The 17,891-nt window shown below is 38.0% G+C and overlaps 1 protein-coding gene across 4 annotated transcripts in view; it reads right to left on the bottom strand.

The window, feature by feature from the left end:
- Positions 1-4,834: 4,834 nt before the first annotated feature.
- LOC141049251 (peroxisomal N(1)-acetyl-spermine/spermidine oxidase-like) overlaps positions 4,835-17,891 on the bottom strand; it is a 39,138-nt gene continuing 26,081 nt past the window's right edge. For all 4 annotated transcript variants that reach the window (XM_073545486.1, XM_073545489.1, XM_073545487.1 and 1 more), the window contains 3 exons: positions 16,572-17,777; positions 10,391-10,574; positions 4,835-5,609 (listed from right to left, as the gene is read on the bottom strand). In XM_073545486.1, coding sequence (XP_073401587.1) covers positions 5,472-5,609; positions 10,391-10,574; positions 16,572-17,777 — 1,528 coding nt within the window. In that variant the 3' untranslated portion in view covers positions 4,835-5,471. The remainder of the gene's footprint in view (positions 5,610-10,390; positions 10,575-16,571; positions 17,778-17,891) is intronic.

The following is a 17,891-nucleotide window of genomic DNA, read 5'->3' as shown; positions in this document are numbered from 1 at the left end:
TACCTAGGAGGCAGTATTATAGTAGTTATATTCTTGTACATAGGGGCAGTATTATAGTAGTTATATTCTTGTGCATAGAGGGCAGTATTATAGTAGTTATATTCTTGTGCATAGAGGGCAGTATTATAGTAGTTATATTCTTGTACATAGGGGCAGTATTATAGTAGTTATATTCTTGTACATAGGGGCAGTATTATAGTAGTTATATTCTTGTGCATAGAGGGCAGTATTATAGTAGTTATATTCTTGTACATAGAGGGCAGTATTATAGTAGTTATATTCTTGTACATAGAGGGCAGTATTATAGTAGTTATATTCTTGTACATAGGAGCAGTATTATAGTAGTTATATTCTTGTGCATAGAGGGCAGTATTATAGTAGTTATATTCTTGTGCATAGGAGCAGTATTATAGTAGCTATATGCTTGTACATAGGAGGCAGTATTATAGTAGTTATATTCTTGTTCATAGAGGCAGTATTATAGTAGTTATATTCTTGTGCATAGAGGGCAGTATTATAGTAGTTATATTCTTGTACATAGAGGGCAGTATTATAGTAGATATATTCTTGCACATAGGAGCAGTATTATAGTAGGTATATTCTTGTACATAGAGGGCAGTATTATAGTAGTTATATTCTTGTGCATAGGAGCAGTATTATAGTAGTTATATTCTTGTACATAGAGGGCAGTATTATAGTAGTTATATTCTTGTACATAGGAGCAGTATTATAGTAGTTATATTCTTGTGCATAGAGGGCAGTATTATAGTAGTTATAATCTTGTGCATAGGAGCAGTATTATAGTAGTTATATTCTTGTACCTAGGAGGCAGTATTATAGTAGTTATATTCTTGTACATAGGGGCAGTATTATAGTAGTTATATTCTTGTGCATAGAGGGCAGTATTATAGTAGTTATATTCTTGTACATAGGGGGCAGTATTATAGTTATATTCTTGTACATAGAGGGCAGTATTATAGTAGTTATATTCTTGTACATAGAGGGCAGTATTATAGTAGTTATATTCTTGTACATAGAGGGCAGTATTATAGTAGTTATATTCTTGTACATAGGAGCAGTATTATAGTAGTTATATTCTTGTGCATAGAGGGCAGTATTATAGTAGTTATATTCTTGTGCATAGGAGCAGTATTATAGTAGCTATATGCTTGCACATAGGAGGCAGTATTATAGAAGTTATATTCTTGTTCATAGAGGCAGTATTATAGTAGTTATATTCTTGTGCATAGAGGGCAGTATTATAGTAGTTATATTCTTGTACATAGAGGGCAGTATTATAGTAGATATATTCTTGCACATAGGAGCAGTATTATAGTAGGTATATTCTTGTACATAGAGGGCAGTATTATAGTAGTTATATTCTTGTGCATAGGAGCAGTATTATAGTAGTTATATTCTTGTACATAGAGGGCAGTATTATAGTAGTTATATTCTTGTACATAGGAGCAGTATTATAGTAGTTATATTCTTGTGCATAGAGGGCAGTATTATAGTAGTTATAATCTTGTGCATAGGAGCAGTATTATAGTAGTTATATTCTTGTACCTAGGAGGCAGTATTATAGTAGTTATATTCTTGTACATAGGGGCAGTATTATAGTAGTTATATTCTTGTGCATAGAGGGCAGTATTATAGTAGTTATATTCTTGTACATAGGGGGCAGTATTATAGTTATATTCTTGTACATAGGGGGCAGTATTATAGTTATATTCTTGTACATAGAGGGCAGTATTATAGTAGTTATATTCTTGTACATAGGAGCAGTATTATATTAGTTATATTCTTGTACATAGGGGGCAGTGTTATAGTAGTTATATTCTTGTACATAGGGGCAGTATTATAGTAGTTATATTCTTGTGCATAGAGGGCAGTATTATAGTAGTTATAATCTTGTGCATAGGAGCAGTATTATAGTAGTTATATTCTTGTACCTAGGAGTCAGTATTATAGTAGTTATATTCTTGTACATAGGGGCAGTATTATAGTAGTTATATTCTTGTGCACAGAGGGCAGTATTATAGTAGTTATATTCTTGTACATAGGGGGCAGTATTATAGTTATATTCTTGTACATAGAGGGCAGTATTATAGTAGTTATATTCTTGTACATAGGAGCAGTATTATATTTGTTATATTCTTGTACATAGGGGACAGTATTATAGTAGTTATATTCTTGTACATAGGGGCAGTATTATTTTAGTTATATTCTTGTACATAGGGGCAGTATTATAGTAGTTATATTCTTGTACATAGGAGCAGTACTATAGTAGTTATATTCTTTTACTTAAGAGCAGTATTATAGTAGTTATATTCTTGTACATAGGAGCAGTATTATAGTAGTTATATTCTTGTAATGGGGCAGTATTATAGTAGTTATATTATTGTGCATAGAGGGCAGTATTATAGTAGTTATATTCTTGTACATAGGAGCAGTATTATAGTAGTTATATTCCTGTACATAGGAGCAGTATTATAGTAGTTATATTATTGTACATAGGAGCAGTATTATAGTAGTTATAGTCTTGTACATAGGAGCAGTATTATAGTAGTTATAGTCTTGTACATAGGAGCAGTATTATAGTAGTTATAGTCTTGTACATAGGAGCAGTATTATAGTAGTTATAGTCTTGTACATAGGGGCAGTATTATAGTAGTTATATTCTTGTACATAGGAGCAGTATTATAGTAGTTATAGTCTTGTACATAGGGGCAGTAATGCAGTTTATATATTTTTTTCATCGAGTGCAGCATTCAAGTATGATGAAAAACTGCCAAAAGGGTCAATGAAAATGCTCACTGTTACTTTGTTAATATTTCTGATGAGATCAACACATGGGCGCACCTCCTGTGGGGGAGGGGCAGCTGTCCCCCCTAGAAGCAGGGGCGCACAATGAAAGAACGCCTGGCCGTGGTAGTGGAGCGCGAGTTTACTTTTCCCGCCGCCACGCCCCCCATCCTCGCCCTCCTAGAGACACCCACCGCAGCCTCTCACTGCTAATAAATTCCAGCAATGATGCCGCTGGGCTGCTGTCTTCTGTGCGCACAGGACCTGTGATGAGGTCACAGGAGGGGAGGAGTCAGGGGTCACATGATCAGGGGCCTCGGTGTATGCAGGACTCTGCACTGCTGGATGAGGGGAAGTTTATGTGTGGGGTCAGGAGGGTTTTACAGTGTGGATGTAGCAGAGCTGTGTGTGTACAAGGTGTACGGAGCGGAGATGTGTGTGTACCAGGTGTATGGAGCGGAGCCGTGTGTGTACAAGTTGTACAGATCGGAGCCGTGTGTGTGTACGGAGCAGAGCCGCATGTGTACAAGGTGTACGAAAAAGAGCCCTGTGTGTACAAAGTGTACGGAGCGGAGCCGTGTGTACGAAGTGTACGGAGCGGAGCCGTATGTGTATGAGGTATACAAAGCAGAGCCGCGTGTATGGAGTGGGGCCGCATGTGTAAGAGGTGTACGGAGCGGAGCCACGTGTGAACAAGGTGTATGGAGCAGAGCCACATTTGTACGGGGTTTACGGCATGGAACCATGTTTGTACTGAGTGGAGCCGTGTGTGTGCGAGGTGTACGGAGCGAAGCCGTGTGTGTACGAGGCATACAAAGCGGAACCGTGTGTGTATGAGGTGTGCGGAGCTGTGCATGTACAAGGTGTATGGTGGGGGACAGTCCCGATTTTGAGATTCTGTCCCAACCGGGAGCTTACTTTTCCCACAGACACAGGCGTACACGGCGGAGCCCTGAGGAGCACTTTAAAACTCGCACGGAACATTCCACCGGAAGTGACATGCTGGAAGCTGACCGGAAATTGGGTAATTTTGGGAGGAGATTGTGACGGAACCATGGAGGCACTTCAGGGAATGCTTCAAATCCATCACCATGTCCTCCTTCAACAGCGCGGACAGCGGTATCACCTTGGAATTGGGGATGCCGGCCATGTGAGTGGATCATGATATGTCCTGCATCGGGAAGCTCAGGTGGGCATTACAATGGGAGCAGAGCTGCTACAGTATCTTTATAGAATCTTTCTTTCTCTCTCTGTTTCTTTCTCTCTCTGTTCTTTCTTTCCCTCTCTAATCTTTCTCTGTTCTTTCTCTCTCTCTGTTCTTTCTTTCCCCTCTTTCTTTCATTCTTTCCCCTTTCTTTCTCTCTCTTTTTCTCTCTCCATGTTCTTTCTTTCCCCTCTTTCTTTCTCTCTCTATGTTCTTTCTCTCTCTCCATGTTTTTCCCCTTTCTTTCTTTCTTTCTTTCTCTCTGTTCTTTTTTCTGTCCTCTCTTTTTCTCTCTCTCTGTTCTTTGTTTTTTTCTCTCTATCTCTCTGTTCTTTCTTCCCCTTTTTTTCTCTCTCTGTTCTTTCTTTCCTTCTTTTCTCTTTCTCTGTTCCTCCTTTCGCTCTCTGTTCTTTCTTTCTCCTCTCTTTCTCTCTCTGGTCTTTCTTTCTTGCTCTCTCTGTTATTTCTTTTTTCTCTCTCTCTGTTCTTTCATTCTTTTCCTCAGTACCAGTCACTGTGCCCATAATACCAGCCACTATGCCCTCAGTACCAGTCAGTGTGATCAGCAGTGCTAAATGGGTGCTGTTGGGGCGAGGATATGGGTGTGACTAGTTGTGAAATGGGTGTGTCATAAAATTTGCCATGCACCTGATCATGGCTTCCTACCCCCCTAGTTTTGATCCTGGGTACGCCCATGGGTCAACATTTTTTTCCAGGTTCAGTAAATATTCTACAATTCTGCTTCTATAAACGTGTTAGTTTAGCTACCACATATAAAAACAAGTCCATAAACAAGAATCTGTTGAAATAAATTCCTAAAATAAACTTGGAACTACACGAATAGAATACAAGGTCATTATTTTTTAAACAAATTTTTTTTAAATCTTTATTCAAATTTTAAGAATTTAATGTAATTTAAATCGTACAATGAGAGATATTTATTCAGAGAGAATCAGTGCAATACTCAATCAATAATCAGTATTCACAAAATCCCCATCAAGTTTTGGGCGGTTTCCAAAAAAAAAAAAATCAGAATTCATATCTGCTGAGTCAGACTCCAATATAATTCCATAGGCATCAATGCTCTGCTCGTCCGTATACCACCAGTGGCCCGGTACCAGATTGTGTGCAGTTCCGCTTCCTCCCTATGTTTATTTGCTATTCTGTCCTTAATGACCTGAAAAGGGGCCAGATACAAAGTCAACATGAACTTTGTGGGCTCAAACAACAACTCCCAGCATATCTTGACAGCTACAGAATGATTAGTGTTGTAGTTTTGAATAAGCTGAAGAACCACAGAACCAAGAGACAAGACCCCGGAATTAGGCAAAGTTAGGGACATGCTTTATATGGAAGGATCTGAGAATGTAATACTGTGCAGAATCTGAGGTCAATGGAGACACATGAAGCCACGGACGCACCGATGCCACAACTATTGTAAACATGATCGATGATGGCAGCATTAGAGGCGCGGGCTCACTTTGCACTCATAAAGCTTTATGAGCCTTTCTGCCTCCCGCACTCCAGTCATATAGGCTCCGTGTGTAGTCGTGTAGAAGTTGGGATGCGTAGCTTCTCCGGCGAAAAGAACCTGCAAGGGCTGCAATCATGAAAAATACTCATCAATAGTAATGATAATCATCAATATATTAAATTCCTTCCTACACATACATTGGGGCAGTATTATAGTAGTTATATTCTTGTACATAGGGGCAGTATTATAGTAGTTATTTTCTTGTACATAGGGGCAGTATTATAGTAGTTATATTCTTGTACATAGGGGGCAGTATTATAGTCGTTATATTCTTGTATATAGGAGCAGTATTATAGTAGTTATATACTTGTACATAGGAGCAGTATTATAGTAGTTATATTCTTGTACATAGGAGCAGTATTATAGTAGTTATATTCTTGTATATAGGAGCAGTATTATAGTAGTTATATTCTTGTACATAGGGGCAGTATTATAGTAGTTATATTCTTGTACATAGGAGCAGTATTATAGTAGTTATATTCTTGTACATAGGAGCAGTATTATAGTAGTTATATTCTTGAATATAGGGGCAGTATTATAGTAGTTATATTCTTGTACATAGGAGCAGTATTATAGTAGTTATATTCTTGTACATAGGAGCAGTATTATAGTACTTATATTCTTGTACATAGGAGCAGTATTATAGTACTTATATTCTTGTATATAGGGGCAGTATTATAGTAGTTATATTCTTGTACATAGGAGCAGTATTATAGTCGTTATATTCTTGTACATAGGAGCAGTATTATAGCAGTTATATTCTTGTATATAGGAGCAGTATTATAGTAGTTATATTCTTGTACATAGGAGCAGTATTATAGTAGCTATATTCTTGTATATAGGGGCAGTATTATAGTTATTATATTCTTGTACATAGGAAGCAGTATTATAGTAGTTATATTCTTGTACACAGGGGCAGTATTATAGTAGTTATATTCTTGTACATAGGAGCAGTATTATAGTAGTTATATTCTTGTACACAGGGGCAGTATTATAGTAGTTATATTCTTGTACATAGGGGACAGTATTATAGTAGTTATATTCTTGTACATAGGAGCAGTATTATAGTAGTTATATTCCTGTACATAGGGGCAGTATTATAGTAGTTATATTCTTGTACACGGGGCAGTATTATAGTAGTTATATTCTTGTACATAGGGGCAGTATTATAGTAGTTATATTCTTGTACATAGGAGCAGTATTATAGTCGTTATATTCTTGTACATAGGGGCAGTATTATAGTAGTTATATTCTTGTACATAGGAGCAGTATTATAGTAGTTATATTCTTGTATATAGGAGCAGTATTATAGTAGTTATATTCTTGTACATAGGAGCAGTATTATAGTAGTTATATTCTTGTATATAGGGGCAGTATTATAGTTATATTCTTGTACATAGGAAGCAGTATTATAGTAGTTATATTCTTGTACACAGGGGCAGTATTATAGTAGTTATATTCTTGTACATAGGAGCAGTATTATAGTAGTTATATTCTTGTACATAGGGAGCAGTATTATAGTAGTTATATTCTTGTATATAGGGGCAGTATTATAGTAGTTATATTCTTGTACATAGGGGACAGTATTATAGTAGTTATATTCTTGTACATAGGAGCAGTATTATAGTAGTTATATTCTTGTACATAGGGGCAGTATTATAGTAGTTATATTCTTGTACATAGGGGGCAGTATTATAGTAGTTATATTCTTGTACATAGGAGAAGTATTATAGTAGTTATATTCTTGTACATAGGGGACAGTATTATAGTAGTTATATTCTTGTACATAGGGGCAGTATTATAGTAGTTATATTCTTGTACATAGGGGCAGTATTATAGTAGTTATATTCTTGCACATAGGAGCAGTATTATAGTAGCTATATTCTTGTACATAGGGGGCAGTATTATAGTAATTTTCTTGTATATAGGGGGCAGTATTATAGTAGTTATATTCTTGTATATAGGAGAAGTATTATAGTAGTTATATTCTTGTACATAGGAGCAGTATTATAGTTATTATATTCTTGTACATAGGAAGCAGTATTATAGTAGTTATATTCTTGTACACAGGGGCAGTATTATAGTAGCTATATTCTTGTACATAGGAGCAGTATTATAGTAGTTATATTCTTGTACATAGGGAGCAGTATTATAGTAGTTATATTCTTGTATATAGGGGCAGTATTATAGTAGTTATATTCTTGTACATAGGGGACAGTATTATAGTAGTTATATTCTTGTACATAGGAGAAGTATTATAGTAGTTGTATTATAGTAGTTATATTCTTGTACATAGGGGACAGTATTATAGTAGTTATAATCTTGTATATAGGGGCAGTATTATAGTAGTTATATTCTTGTACATAGGAGCAGTATTATAGTAGTTATATTCTTGTACATAGGGGCAGTATTATAGTAGTTATATTCTTGTACATAGGGGGCAGTATTATAGTAGTTATATTCTTGTACATAGGAGAAGTATTATAGTAGTTATATTCTTGTACATAGGGGACAGTATTATAGTAGTTATATTCTTGTACATAGGGGCAGTATTATAGTAGTTATATTCTTGTATATAGGGGCAGTATTATAGTAGTTATATTCTTGCACATAGGAGCAGTATTATAGTAGCTATATTCTTGTACATAGGGGGCAGTATTATAGTAATTTTCTTGTATATAGGGGGCAGTATTATAGTAGTTATATTCCTGTACATAGGAGCAGTATTATAGTAGTTATATTCTTGTACATAGGGGCAGTATTATAGTAGTTATATTCTTGCACATAGGAGCAGTATTATAGTACTTATATTCTTGTACATAGGGGCAGTATTATAGTAATTTTCTTGTGTATAGGGGGCAGTATTATAGTAGTTATATTCCTGTACATAGGAGCAGTATTATAGTAGTTATATTCTTGTATATAGGGGCAGTAATATAGTAGTTATATTCTTGTACATAGGGGCAGTATTATAGCAGTTATTTTCTTGTACATAGGGGCAGTATTATAGTAGTTATATTCTTGTACATAGGGGCAGTATTATAGTAGTTATATCCTTGTACATAGGGGCAGTATTATAGTAGTTATATTCTTGTACATAGGGGCAGTATTATAGTAGTTATATCCTTGTACATAGGGGCAGTATTATAGTAGTTATATTCTTGTACATAGCGGCGTTATTATAGTAGTTATATCCTTGTACATAGGAGCTGTATTATAGTAGTTATATTCTTGTACATAGGGGCAGTATTATAGTAGTTATATTCTTGCACATAGGAGCAGTATTATAGTAGCTATATTCTTGTACATATGGGGCAGTATTATAGTAATTTTCTTGTATATAGGGGGCAGTATTATAGTAGTTATATTCTTGTATATAGGAGAAGTATTATAGTAGTTATATTCTTGTACATAGGAGCAGTATTATAGTAGTTATATTCTTGTATATAGGGGCAGTATTATAGTTATTATATTCTTGCACATAGGAAGCAGTATTATAGTAGTTATATTCTTGTACACAGGGGCAGTATTATAGTAGCTATATTCTTGTACATAGGAGCAGTATTATAGTAGTTATATTCTTGTACATAGGGAGCAGTATTATAGTAGTTATATTCTTGTATATAGGGGCAGTATTATAGTAGTTATATTCTTGTACATAGGGGACAGTATTATAGTAGTTATATTCTTGTACATAGGAGAAGTATTATAGTAGTTATATTCTTGTACATAGGGGCAGTATTATAGTAGTTATATTCTTGTACATAGGGGACAGTATTATAGTAGTTATAATCTTGTATATAGGGGCAGTATTATAGTAGTTATATTCTTGTACATAGGAGCAGTATTATAGTAGTTATATTCTTGTACATAGGGGCAGTATTATAGTAGTTATATTCTTGTACATAGGGGGCAGTATTATAGTAGTTATATTCTTGTACATAGGAGAAGTATTATAGTAGTTATATTCTTGTACATAGGGGACAGTATTATAGTAGTTATATTCTTGTACATAGGGGCAGTATTATAGTAGTTATATTCTTGTATATAGGGGCAGTATTATAGTAGTTATATTCTTGCACATAGGAGCAGTATTATAGTAGCTATATTCTTGTACATAGGGGGCAGTATTATAGTAATTTTCTTGTATATAGGGGGCAGTATTATAGTAGTTATATTCCTGTACATAGGAGCAGTATTATAGTAGTTATATTCTTGTACATAGGGGCAGTATTATAGTAGTTATATTCTTGCACATAGGAGCAGTATTATAGTACTTATATTCTTGTACATAGGGGCAGTATTATAGTAATTTTCTTGTGTATAGGGGGCAGTATTATAGTAGTTATATTCCTGTACATAGGAGCAGTATTATAGTAGTTATATTCTTGTATATAGGGGCAGTAATATAGTAGTTATATTCTTGTACATAGGGGCAGTATTATAGCAGTTATTTTCTTGTACATAGGGGCAGTATTATAGTAGTTATATTCTTGTACATAGGGGCAGTATTATAGTAGTTATATCCTTGTACATAGGGGCAGTATTATAGTAGTTATATTCTTGTACATAGGGGCAGTATTATAGTAGTTATATCCTTGTACATAGGGGCAGTATTATAGTAGTTATATTCTTGTACATAGCGGCGTTATTATAGTAGTTATATCCTTGTACATAGGAGCTGTATTATAGTAGTTATATTCTTGTACATAGGGGCGTTATTATAGAAGTTATTTTTTGTGGCTAGGAGCAGTATTGTAGTATTTATGTACAGTGCTATCCTTTAACACATGGAGCTGTATTATGGGACTGATGTAACTTATAATTATGGCTATATTATTGCATACCAGTAGGGTCTTCCTATGATACGTTGATGGCAGTGGCTCCGCAAGGGCCATCTGTTCCTTCACAGCATCTACTCCTACAGGGACATTAGTGTAAGACCCCCGTATATAAGGGTTACTGTGCCACGTGGAGCGCAGCACGCCTTGTAGTTCAGTCACTGGCCAGCCTGTAAATTTCTTCAGTAGTCTGGGGGGGGGGGGGGAGAAATGAAATTAATTGCAAAAAGTTCACAGGATGATGAATACAATGTAAAATAAATACAATAAGAGCCTTAATGATTCAGCAAGTGCCAAAATGGAAATTCTGTGAATCGCTTACTGGAGAGAAGCAGCGATTACAATGGAAGTGGGGCTATTAATAGTGTGACTGCAGAGATTCCCTCTCCCGACGTTCCCCAGATAGCGGCTGGAAACATTTATAATAATCGCTGTGCGGAAAAACGCTGGATCCGTGATAAAACCTGCGGCTTCCAACTAAGTGCCTAATAGAAAGGCAAGATAAATCAGGTGAAAGGCAGGAATCACTTCGAGGGTCCGGGAAATGCTGAGTGGTTCTCGTTGTTCCATAGTCCAGAAATAGCTCTTAAAGTATGTAAACTCTTAAAGGGGCGGGTCCAACTAAATTTTATTTTCAATGAATTGATTGACAGAAGTCTAAAAAATTCTCTTAAAGTCCCATAACCACCTCATCATATCCTAGGTGTAGATTACATGCATAGATTTAATTGCTCTTTAAAAGAGGTGTCTGCTAGATCATAAGGATATCTTCAAGTAGACCCCCACCTATAAGCCAGAAATGTACAGAGTGAATTAAAGGGGTTGTCCAACCGTCAGTCTGTATCAGAGTGTCTTTGCTTGGTTGGGCCGAGAAGTGTTAGAACAAAGTTAGTAAAGTGAGTAAAACTTTTTTTTTTACATTTTTTATGTGAAAAAAAACCCCCAAAACATGCCTGGAGTATCCTTTATTCCTGCAGCCCATTTACCTCTGCGTAGATAGGGTCAGCTTGCCATTCTAGAGTATAGGAAAGCTGGGTGGAAGCAATATTACACGGCACCCAGCTTTCTCAGGACGGGATACAAATATGAAGCAGATGAGCATGGATGGGGTTTTTTTTTTTCTCGCTGCACAGTATATCATGGAAATTCGACAAATGCAAATGAGCCTGCGATTAGCACAACTCCGGCCACCACTTTACTACATGATTTGATTGCCCAAACCACCGGATTTGAATACAGATTAGTTAATAAAGGTGTTTAGACTCGAGGAGAGGCGACGTGTTAGCGCTGCAGACACACAAAGAAACTACTACAAGAAACTAAATGATCCCTGGTGTTTCAATTAACTTTGCATAAATGAATAGTGCAGGCGAATGTAAGAAACTTGGTTAATGTCTAATCAGAGAGATATGCTACTTTCTCCACTTATCAGACACTTTTCCTCCCTTTGACTTCTGATCTTGTCATTCACTCTGAAATACTGCTAAAATCCATCAAAATAAGATGACGGCTGGTTCAGCGGTGGATCAGATTACAGCAGCATATTGAAGTTTATAAATGCAGAGGAGAGAAGGAATAGCAGAGCAAGAATCAGATTATCTGCTGCTTTCTAGTTAGTGGTGGATTCACTTGTACATTGCTCAGTACTTGCTGTACCATGTCCTCCTGCTGATGCTTTCTAGCAAGTCTTTATCTTTCCCACTGCAGGATTCATATCTACACTGCCCCTAACTGTTGTATAATGTCCTCCTACTGATGCTTTCTTAGAAGTATTTATCTCACCCCATTGCAGGAATCACAGTTACACTGCTCAGTAGTGCTGTAAAATGTCTTCATGCTGCTGCTTCTAGACATGTGAAACATAGAAACAGGAGAGCAGTAATTCCTTATGTCTGTGTGTGCTCTGTATGGGAGACATCATACCAGCTACAGTTGTGGGCAAAAGTATTGACACCCCTGCAATTCTGTCTGATAATACTCAGTTTCTTCCTGAAAATGATTGCAAACACAAATTCTTTGGTATTATTATCTTCATTTAATTTGTCTTAAATGAAAAAACACAAAAAGAATTGTCCTAAAGCCAAATTGGATATAATTCCACACCAAACATAAAAAAAAGAGGGTGGACAAAAGTATTGGCACTGTTCGAAAAATCATGTAATGCTTCTCTAATTTGTGTAATTAACAGCACCTGTAACTTACCTGTGGCACCTAACAGGTGTTGGCAATAACTAAATCACACTTGCAGCCAGTTGACAAGCATTAAAGTTGACTCAACCTCTGTCCTGTGTCCTTGTGTGTACCACATTGAGCATGGAGAAAAGAAAGAAGACCAATGAACTGTCTGAGGACTTGAGAAACCAAATTGTGAGGAAGCATGAGCAATCTCAAGGCTACAAGTCCATCTCCAAAGACCTGAATGTTCCTGTGTCTACCGTGCGCAGTGTCATCAAGAAGTTTAAAGCCCATGACACTGTGGCTAACCTCCCTAGATGTGGACGGAAAAGAAAAATTGACAAGAGATTTCAACGCAAGATTGTGCGGATGTTGGATAAAGAACCTCGACTAACATCCAAACAAGTTCAAGCTGCCCTGCAGTCCGAGGGTACAACAGTGTCAACCCGTACTATCCGTCGGCGTCTGAATGAAAAGGGACTGTATGGTAGGAGACCCAGGAAGACCCCACTTCTTACCCCGAGACATAAAAAAGCCAGGCTGGAGTTTGCCAAAACTTACCTGAAAAAGCCTGAAACGTTTTGGAAGAATGTTCTCTGGTCAGATGAGACAAAAGTAGAGCTTTTTGGGCAAAGGCATCAACATAGAGTTTACAGGAGAAAAAAGAGGCATTCAAAGAAAAAAACACGGTCCCTACAGTCAAACATGGAGGAGGTTCCCTGATGTTTTGGGGTTGCTTTGCTGCCTCTGGCACTGGACTGCTTGACAGTGTGCATGGCATTATGAAGTCAGAAGACTACCAACAAATTTTGCAGCATAATGTAGGGCCCAGTGTGAGAAAGCTGGGTCTCCCTCAGAGGTCATGGGTCTTCCAGCAGGACAATGACCCAAAACACACTTCAAAAAGCACTAGAAAATGGTTTGAGAGAAAGCACTGGAGACTTCTAAGGTGGCCAGCAATGAGTCCAGACCTGAATCCCATAGAACACCTGTGGAGAGATCTAAAAATGGCAGTTTGGAGAAGGCACCCTTCTAATATCAGGGACCTGGAGCAGTTTGCCAAAGAAGAATGGTCTAAAATTCCAGCAGAGCATTGTAAGAAACTCATTGATGGTTACCGGAAGCGGTTGGTCGCAGTTATTTTGGCTAAAGGTTGTGCAACAAAGTATTAGGCTGAGGGTGCCAATACATATGTCTGGCCCATTTTTGGAGTTTTGTATGAAATGATCAATGTTTTGCTTTTTGCTTCATTCTCTTTTGTGTTTTTTCATTTAAGACAAATTAAATGAAGATAATAATACCAAAGAAACTGAGTATTATCTGACAGAATTGCAGGGGTGTCAATACTTTTGGCCACAACTGTAGTCTCCATAGCAGATGAAAATTTGGAATGGAGACTGCAGAGAGGCACGCGGGCAGGATAAAAATCATATAATGACCTAAAAAAAGTGTTATTCCTCATGTACTTATTCTGAAAAGGCACCTTATAAATGACAGGTACGCTGTAAAATGAAATGTGTCATTAAAAAAAATGCCTCGTTTAAATCAGGTTTTTATGTAAATTAATTTTTTTAAGTGTTTGCCAGCGTTTTTTATTCTATATCACAATCTGCATTTAAAAAGTATATAAATCTTGCAATTCTCACACTGGGGCTTTTTTAGACTCTAACTTTCTGTTGTTTTAGAAAATAACACATGTACGTCAGCTGCAATGAACAGACACTGATCCCATCTGTTGTGTTGAAGCATTTATTGAGCATGTGCAAAGTTCATTGTGTGTGGGGGGGCTGTGAGGGCATCAAAATGGCAGGGGGTCAGTTGTCACACCACCTATTGTGAATGGTGGATCCTGTGTTATCTACTGTATATAGAGTTATTAGTCATTGTGCAGGAGGGGGAGGAGGAGGTGAGCTGTGACATCACCTATTGTGAATGGTGGATCCTGTGTTATCTACTGTATATAGAGTTGCTATTAGTCATTGTACAGGAGGGGGAGGTGAGCTGTGACATCACCTATTGTGAATGGTGGATCCTGTGTCATTTACTGTATATAAAGGTGGTATCAGTCATTGTACAGGAGGGGGAGGAGGTGAGCTGTGACATCACCTAATGTGATTGGTGGATCCTGTGTCATTTACTGTATATAGAGGTGGTATCAGTCATTGTATAGGAGGGGGAGGAGGTGAGCTGTGACATCACCTATTGTGAATGGTGAATCCTTTGTGAATGGTGGATCCTGTGTTATCTACTGTATATAGAGGTGTTATCAGTCATTGTACAGAAGGGGGATGAGGTGAGCTGTGACACCTCCTATTGTGATTGTCCCCTCTAAAATGTAAAGTGCTGTGGAATATGTTGGCACTATAGAAATACAATTATTATTATTATTGGATCCTGTGTCATCTCCTTTGTATAGAGATTTTACCAGTCAACGTAATCCTGTCTCTGATGATAATGAAAGTGCTGTAAATGCTTCCAGAAAAGACATTAAGGCAAGGGACTGACTAAATGGACTGATTGACAGGACTAAATGACCGCCAATCAATAAGACTTTATCTATGGGCAGTCGTTTAATAGTCTGTTTACACTGTTTACACAGACAGACCCCAGTTAACAATGCGCACCGAGCGATCTATTCACAGATCATTTAGTGCTCATAAGTTGCCGTGCTTCACAGTTTACACAGGACGATGCACCGCCGAGAACAAATAATCTTTTGGGCTGCACAAAAGGTTATTTAACGCCATGATGGGTTTTTTTTTGTTCATCGGGCGATCGCCTGTTTACACTGCAACGTTATCGGGAAACGACAGTTCTTCAGGATACTCCTTCCCGATCATCTGTCAGTGTAAATGCCGCTTAGAGTCTAAAAAAAGCCACAGGGGCCATTGTGAAAGCTGTAACATTACTCATTTTACTTCTTAAGATCATGACATGAAAACCAAATATTGATCTAAAAAATGTAACAAAAAACCCTGCTTTAAACAAACAATGACTCGTATTCACATGACACGTTTCCTTTGAAATTGCAACACAATTGACACAAATGAATCATTTAGCTACAAACCCTTGGAGATGGGCAGAGAATAAGCACAAAGTGGATCTTAAAATTAGCATGAAAAAAAAAATATTATAAAAATCATATACTGTTACTAGAAAAATTGGGATACCGTCTGAAAGAGTATGAACCATTTTGTAATTGCTCCAAAATAGAAGTTTGGCAAAGATCCTCCCCCATCGCCTGTAGACTGTGAGCCATCGCGGGCAGGGTCCTCTCTCCTCCTGTACATGTGTGTGCCTTGTATTGCTCACGTTTATTGTACTTTATTGTATGCCCCTTTATCATATGTAAAGCGCCATGGAATAAATGGCGCTATAAAAAGGAATAGTAATAAAAATGATAATAATATTCAATAACCTCCGACTGTTTTGTGTATGCAGCTCCTATGCTGACCTATGTGTCTCCATTGGAGACTCTCCAGGAACACTCCTTGTAGTCCGATTCTGCAGGCATTTATTAATACCTTACATTTGCCTCATTTTCTACTGTCTGTTAAGATGAAGAGAAGAGAGTAACCCATGACTGCAGGATCGGGCGACACGGTGCGTTTGTAGCCTGTAACAATGGAGACACGTAGCGCTGCACAGGAGCTGTATACACTAAATGATCGCCTTGATTCAAAATCTCCTATTTGCACATTTGTTTCAGTTTTCTTCTTAGAAGCAATGGAGCAATCACAGAATGGATGCAAAAGTATTCATACCCTTCCAAGTTTCCCATAGATATTAGCGGATACGTGATATGAATATACCCAGTTGGTGCATTCATAAATATTGATTTTGATCTTTTTGACCACCGTTGATAGCCACTCCCATGGTATGCAGGAAAGGCGGAATTAACCTGTTCCATGTGTTTTATGGACCATTACCCTTTTTCCCACAAAAAGAAAGTTCTGATGGTTTTTTGCTATTCTTTTAGCCATAAAGTTTATATATAGAACTGGTTTCTTACCGGACGCAGACCTCCCCCACTTCTCTTTCAGGGAGGGTCTCCATATGTTCCGCAGCCAGTCCTGTGATCCATCCACAGAGGGTGCTTCTATGCATTGGCACACAATCAAAGCCCCCAATCTTCTTGAACCACTCTGAACGCCATGATTGCCGTTTTAACCCATCAGAATATCCCTCTGGACTCTCCGGGCCTTCTTCCCATACCAGCTGTATACCAGCACAGTCATCTGGCCAGAAGGGCTTTTTAAACTCCAAGAAGATCTTGGCCACTGTGCCGAATCCTAATCGCTGGATGGCCTCCATCTTTCCCTTTGGTAGTGGAGGATCAAATAAAGTGGTAGCCCGTTCCTTCATGCATCCAAGAGAAACGGTGACAATGACATGATCTGCTGGAAACTGCTCACCATCTTCACAAAGCACATTGACCGCATGTTTTGATACCTTCGAAATGGATGTTGAGGATCCTTCCCATTGGACACACTGAACTGGTTTACGGCAACGAAGAGAATTAGATGGCAGCTGGTCTAGTAGGCCGTCCAGAAGAGCCTGGTAACCCTTACAGCCCAAGGAGTTGAAAAATGGTCCCTCAAGAGCGGTGTATAAACCGAGCTGACTCAACGAGAACTCATACATGGAGTTACAAGCCTCATCCACACATTCTGCTCGCTTACACCACTCGTAAACTCCTTCCAGACCCTTGGCCTTTGGAAGATTGGACAAGGAGAATTCACGATCAAGATACGCCCCGACTGACCACGTCTCACATTCTGTTTTATAGTCTTTCTGGTTGATTTGAGACATTAACCTACCAAAAAAACAAGTTACCTCTTCCACCTGAGTCGTAGGCAGCAGCTTTCCTTGTTCATTAAAGAAATAATCCTGGGGGGTTACAGACACTGGCTGGCAAGACACCATATTAAACCCATCATCGGCCAGTAGTCCTCCCTCCTTCGCCATTTGGTAGAGTGGATTGTCTTTCTGGCCATGGACCCAGGTGGCACCCAACTCCAGTGCAGCAGTTCCAAAAGGTTTGTGTGTCCATACTCTTCCCCCTGCCCGATCTAAGGCTTCCAGGATGACGATATTTTTCACTCCATGTTTCACCAAGGTGGTGGCAGCACCAAGCCCTGCAAAGCCAGCGCCAATGATAACCACTCTAGGCTGGTAGTCGCTAGAGTCCATTGAGATATCAGATGTTATGGGGGACCTAAGGCAATAAAGTTTACAGCAAGTTACCACTTTTATGTAATCATATAACACAGCAATTAACTATATTTAAAGATTCAAAAATCAGGAACCACTCAGGCTGGTCCTCCAGACC

Source organism: Dendrobates tinctorius, unplaced genomic scaffold (assembly GCF_039654945.1).
Source record: "Dendrobates tinctorius isolate UK_male_01 unplaced genomic scaffold, ASM3965494v1 ptg000143l, whole genome shotgun sequence".
In the NCBI taxonomy this organism is placed as follows: Eukaryota; Metazoa; Chordata; class Amphibia; order Anura; family Dendrobatidae; genus Dendrobates; species Dendrobates tinctorius.
This window is presented reverse-complemented; position numbering and strand designations above follow the sequence as displayed.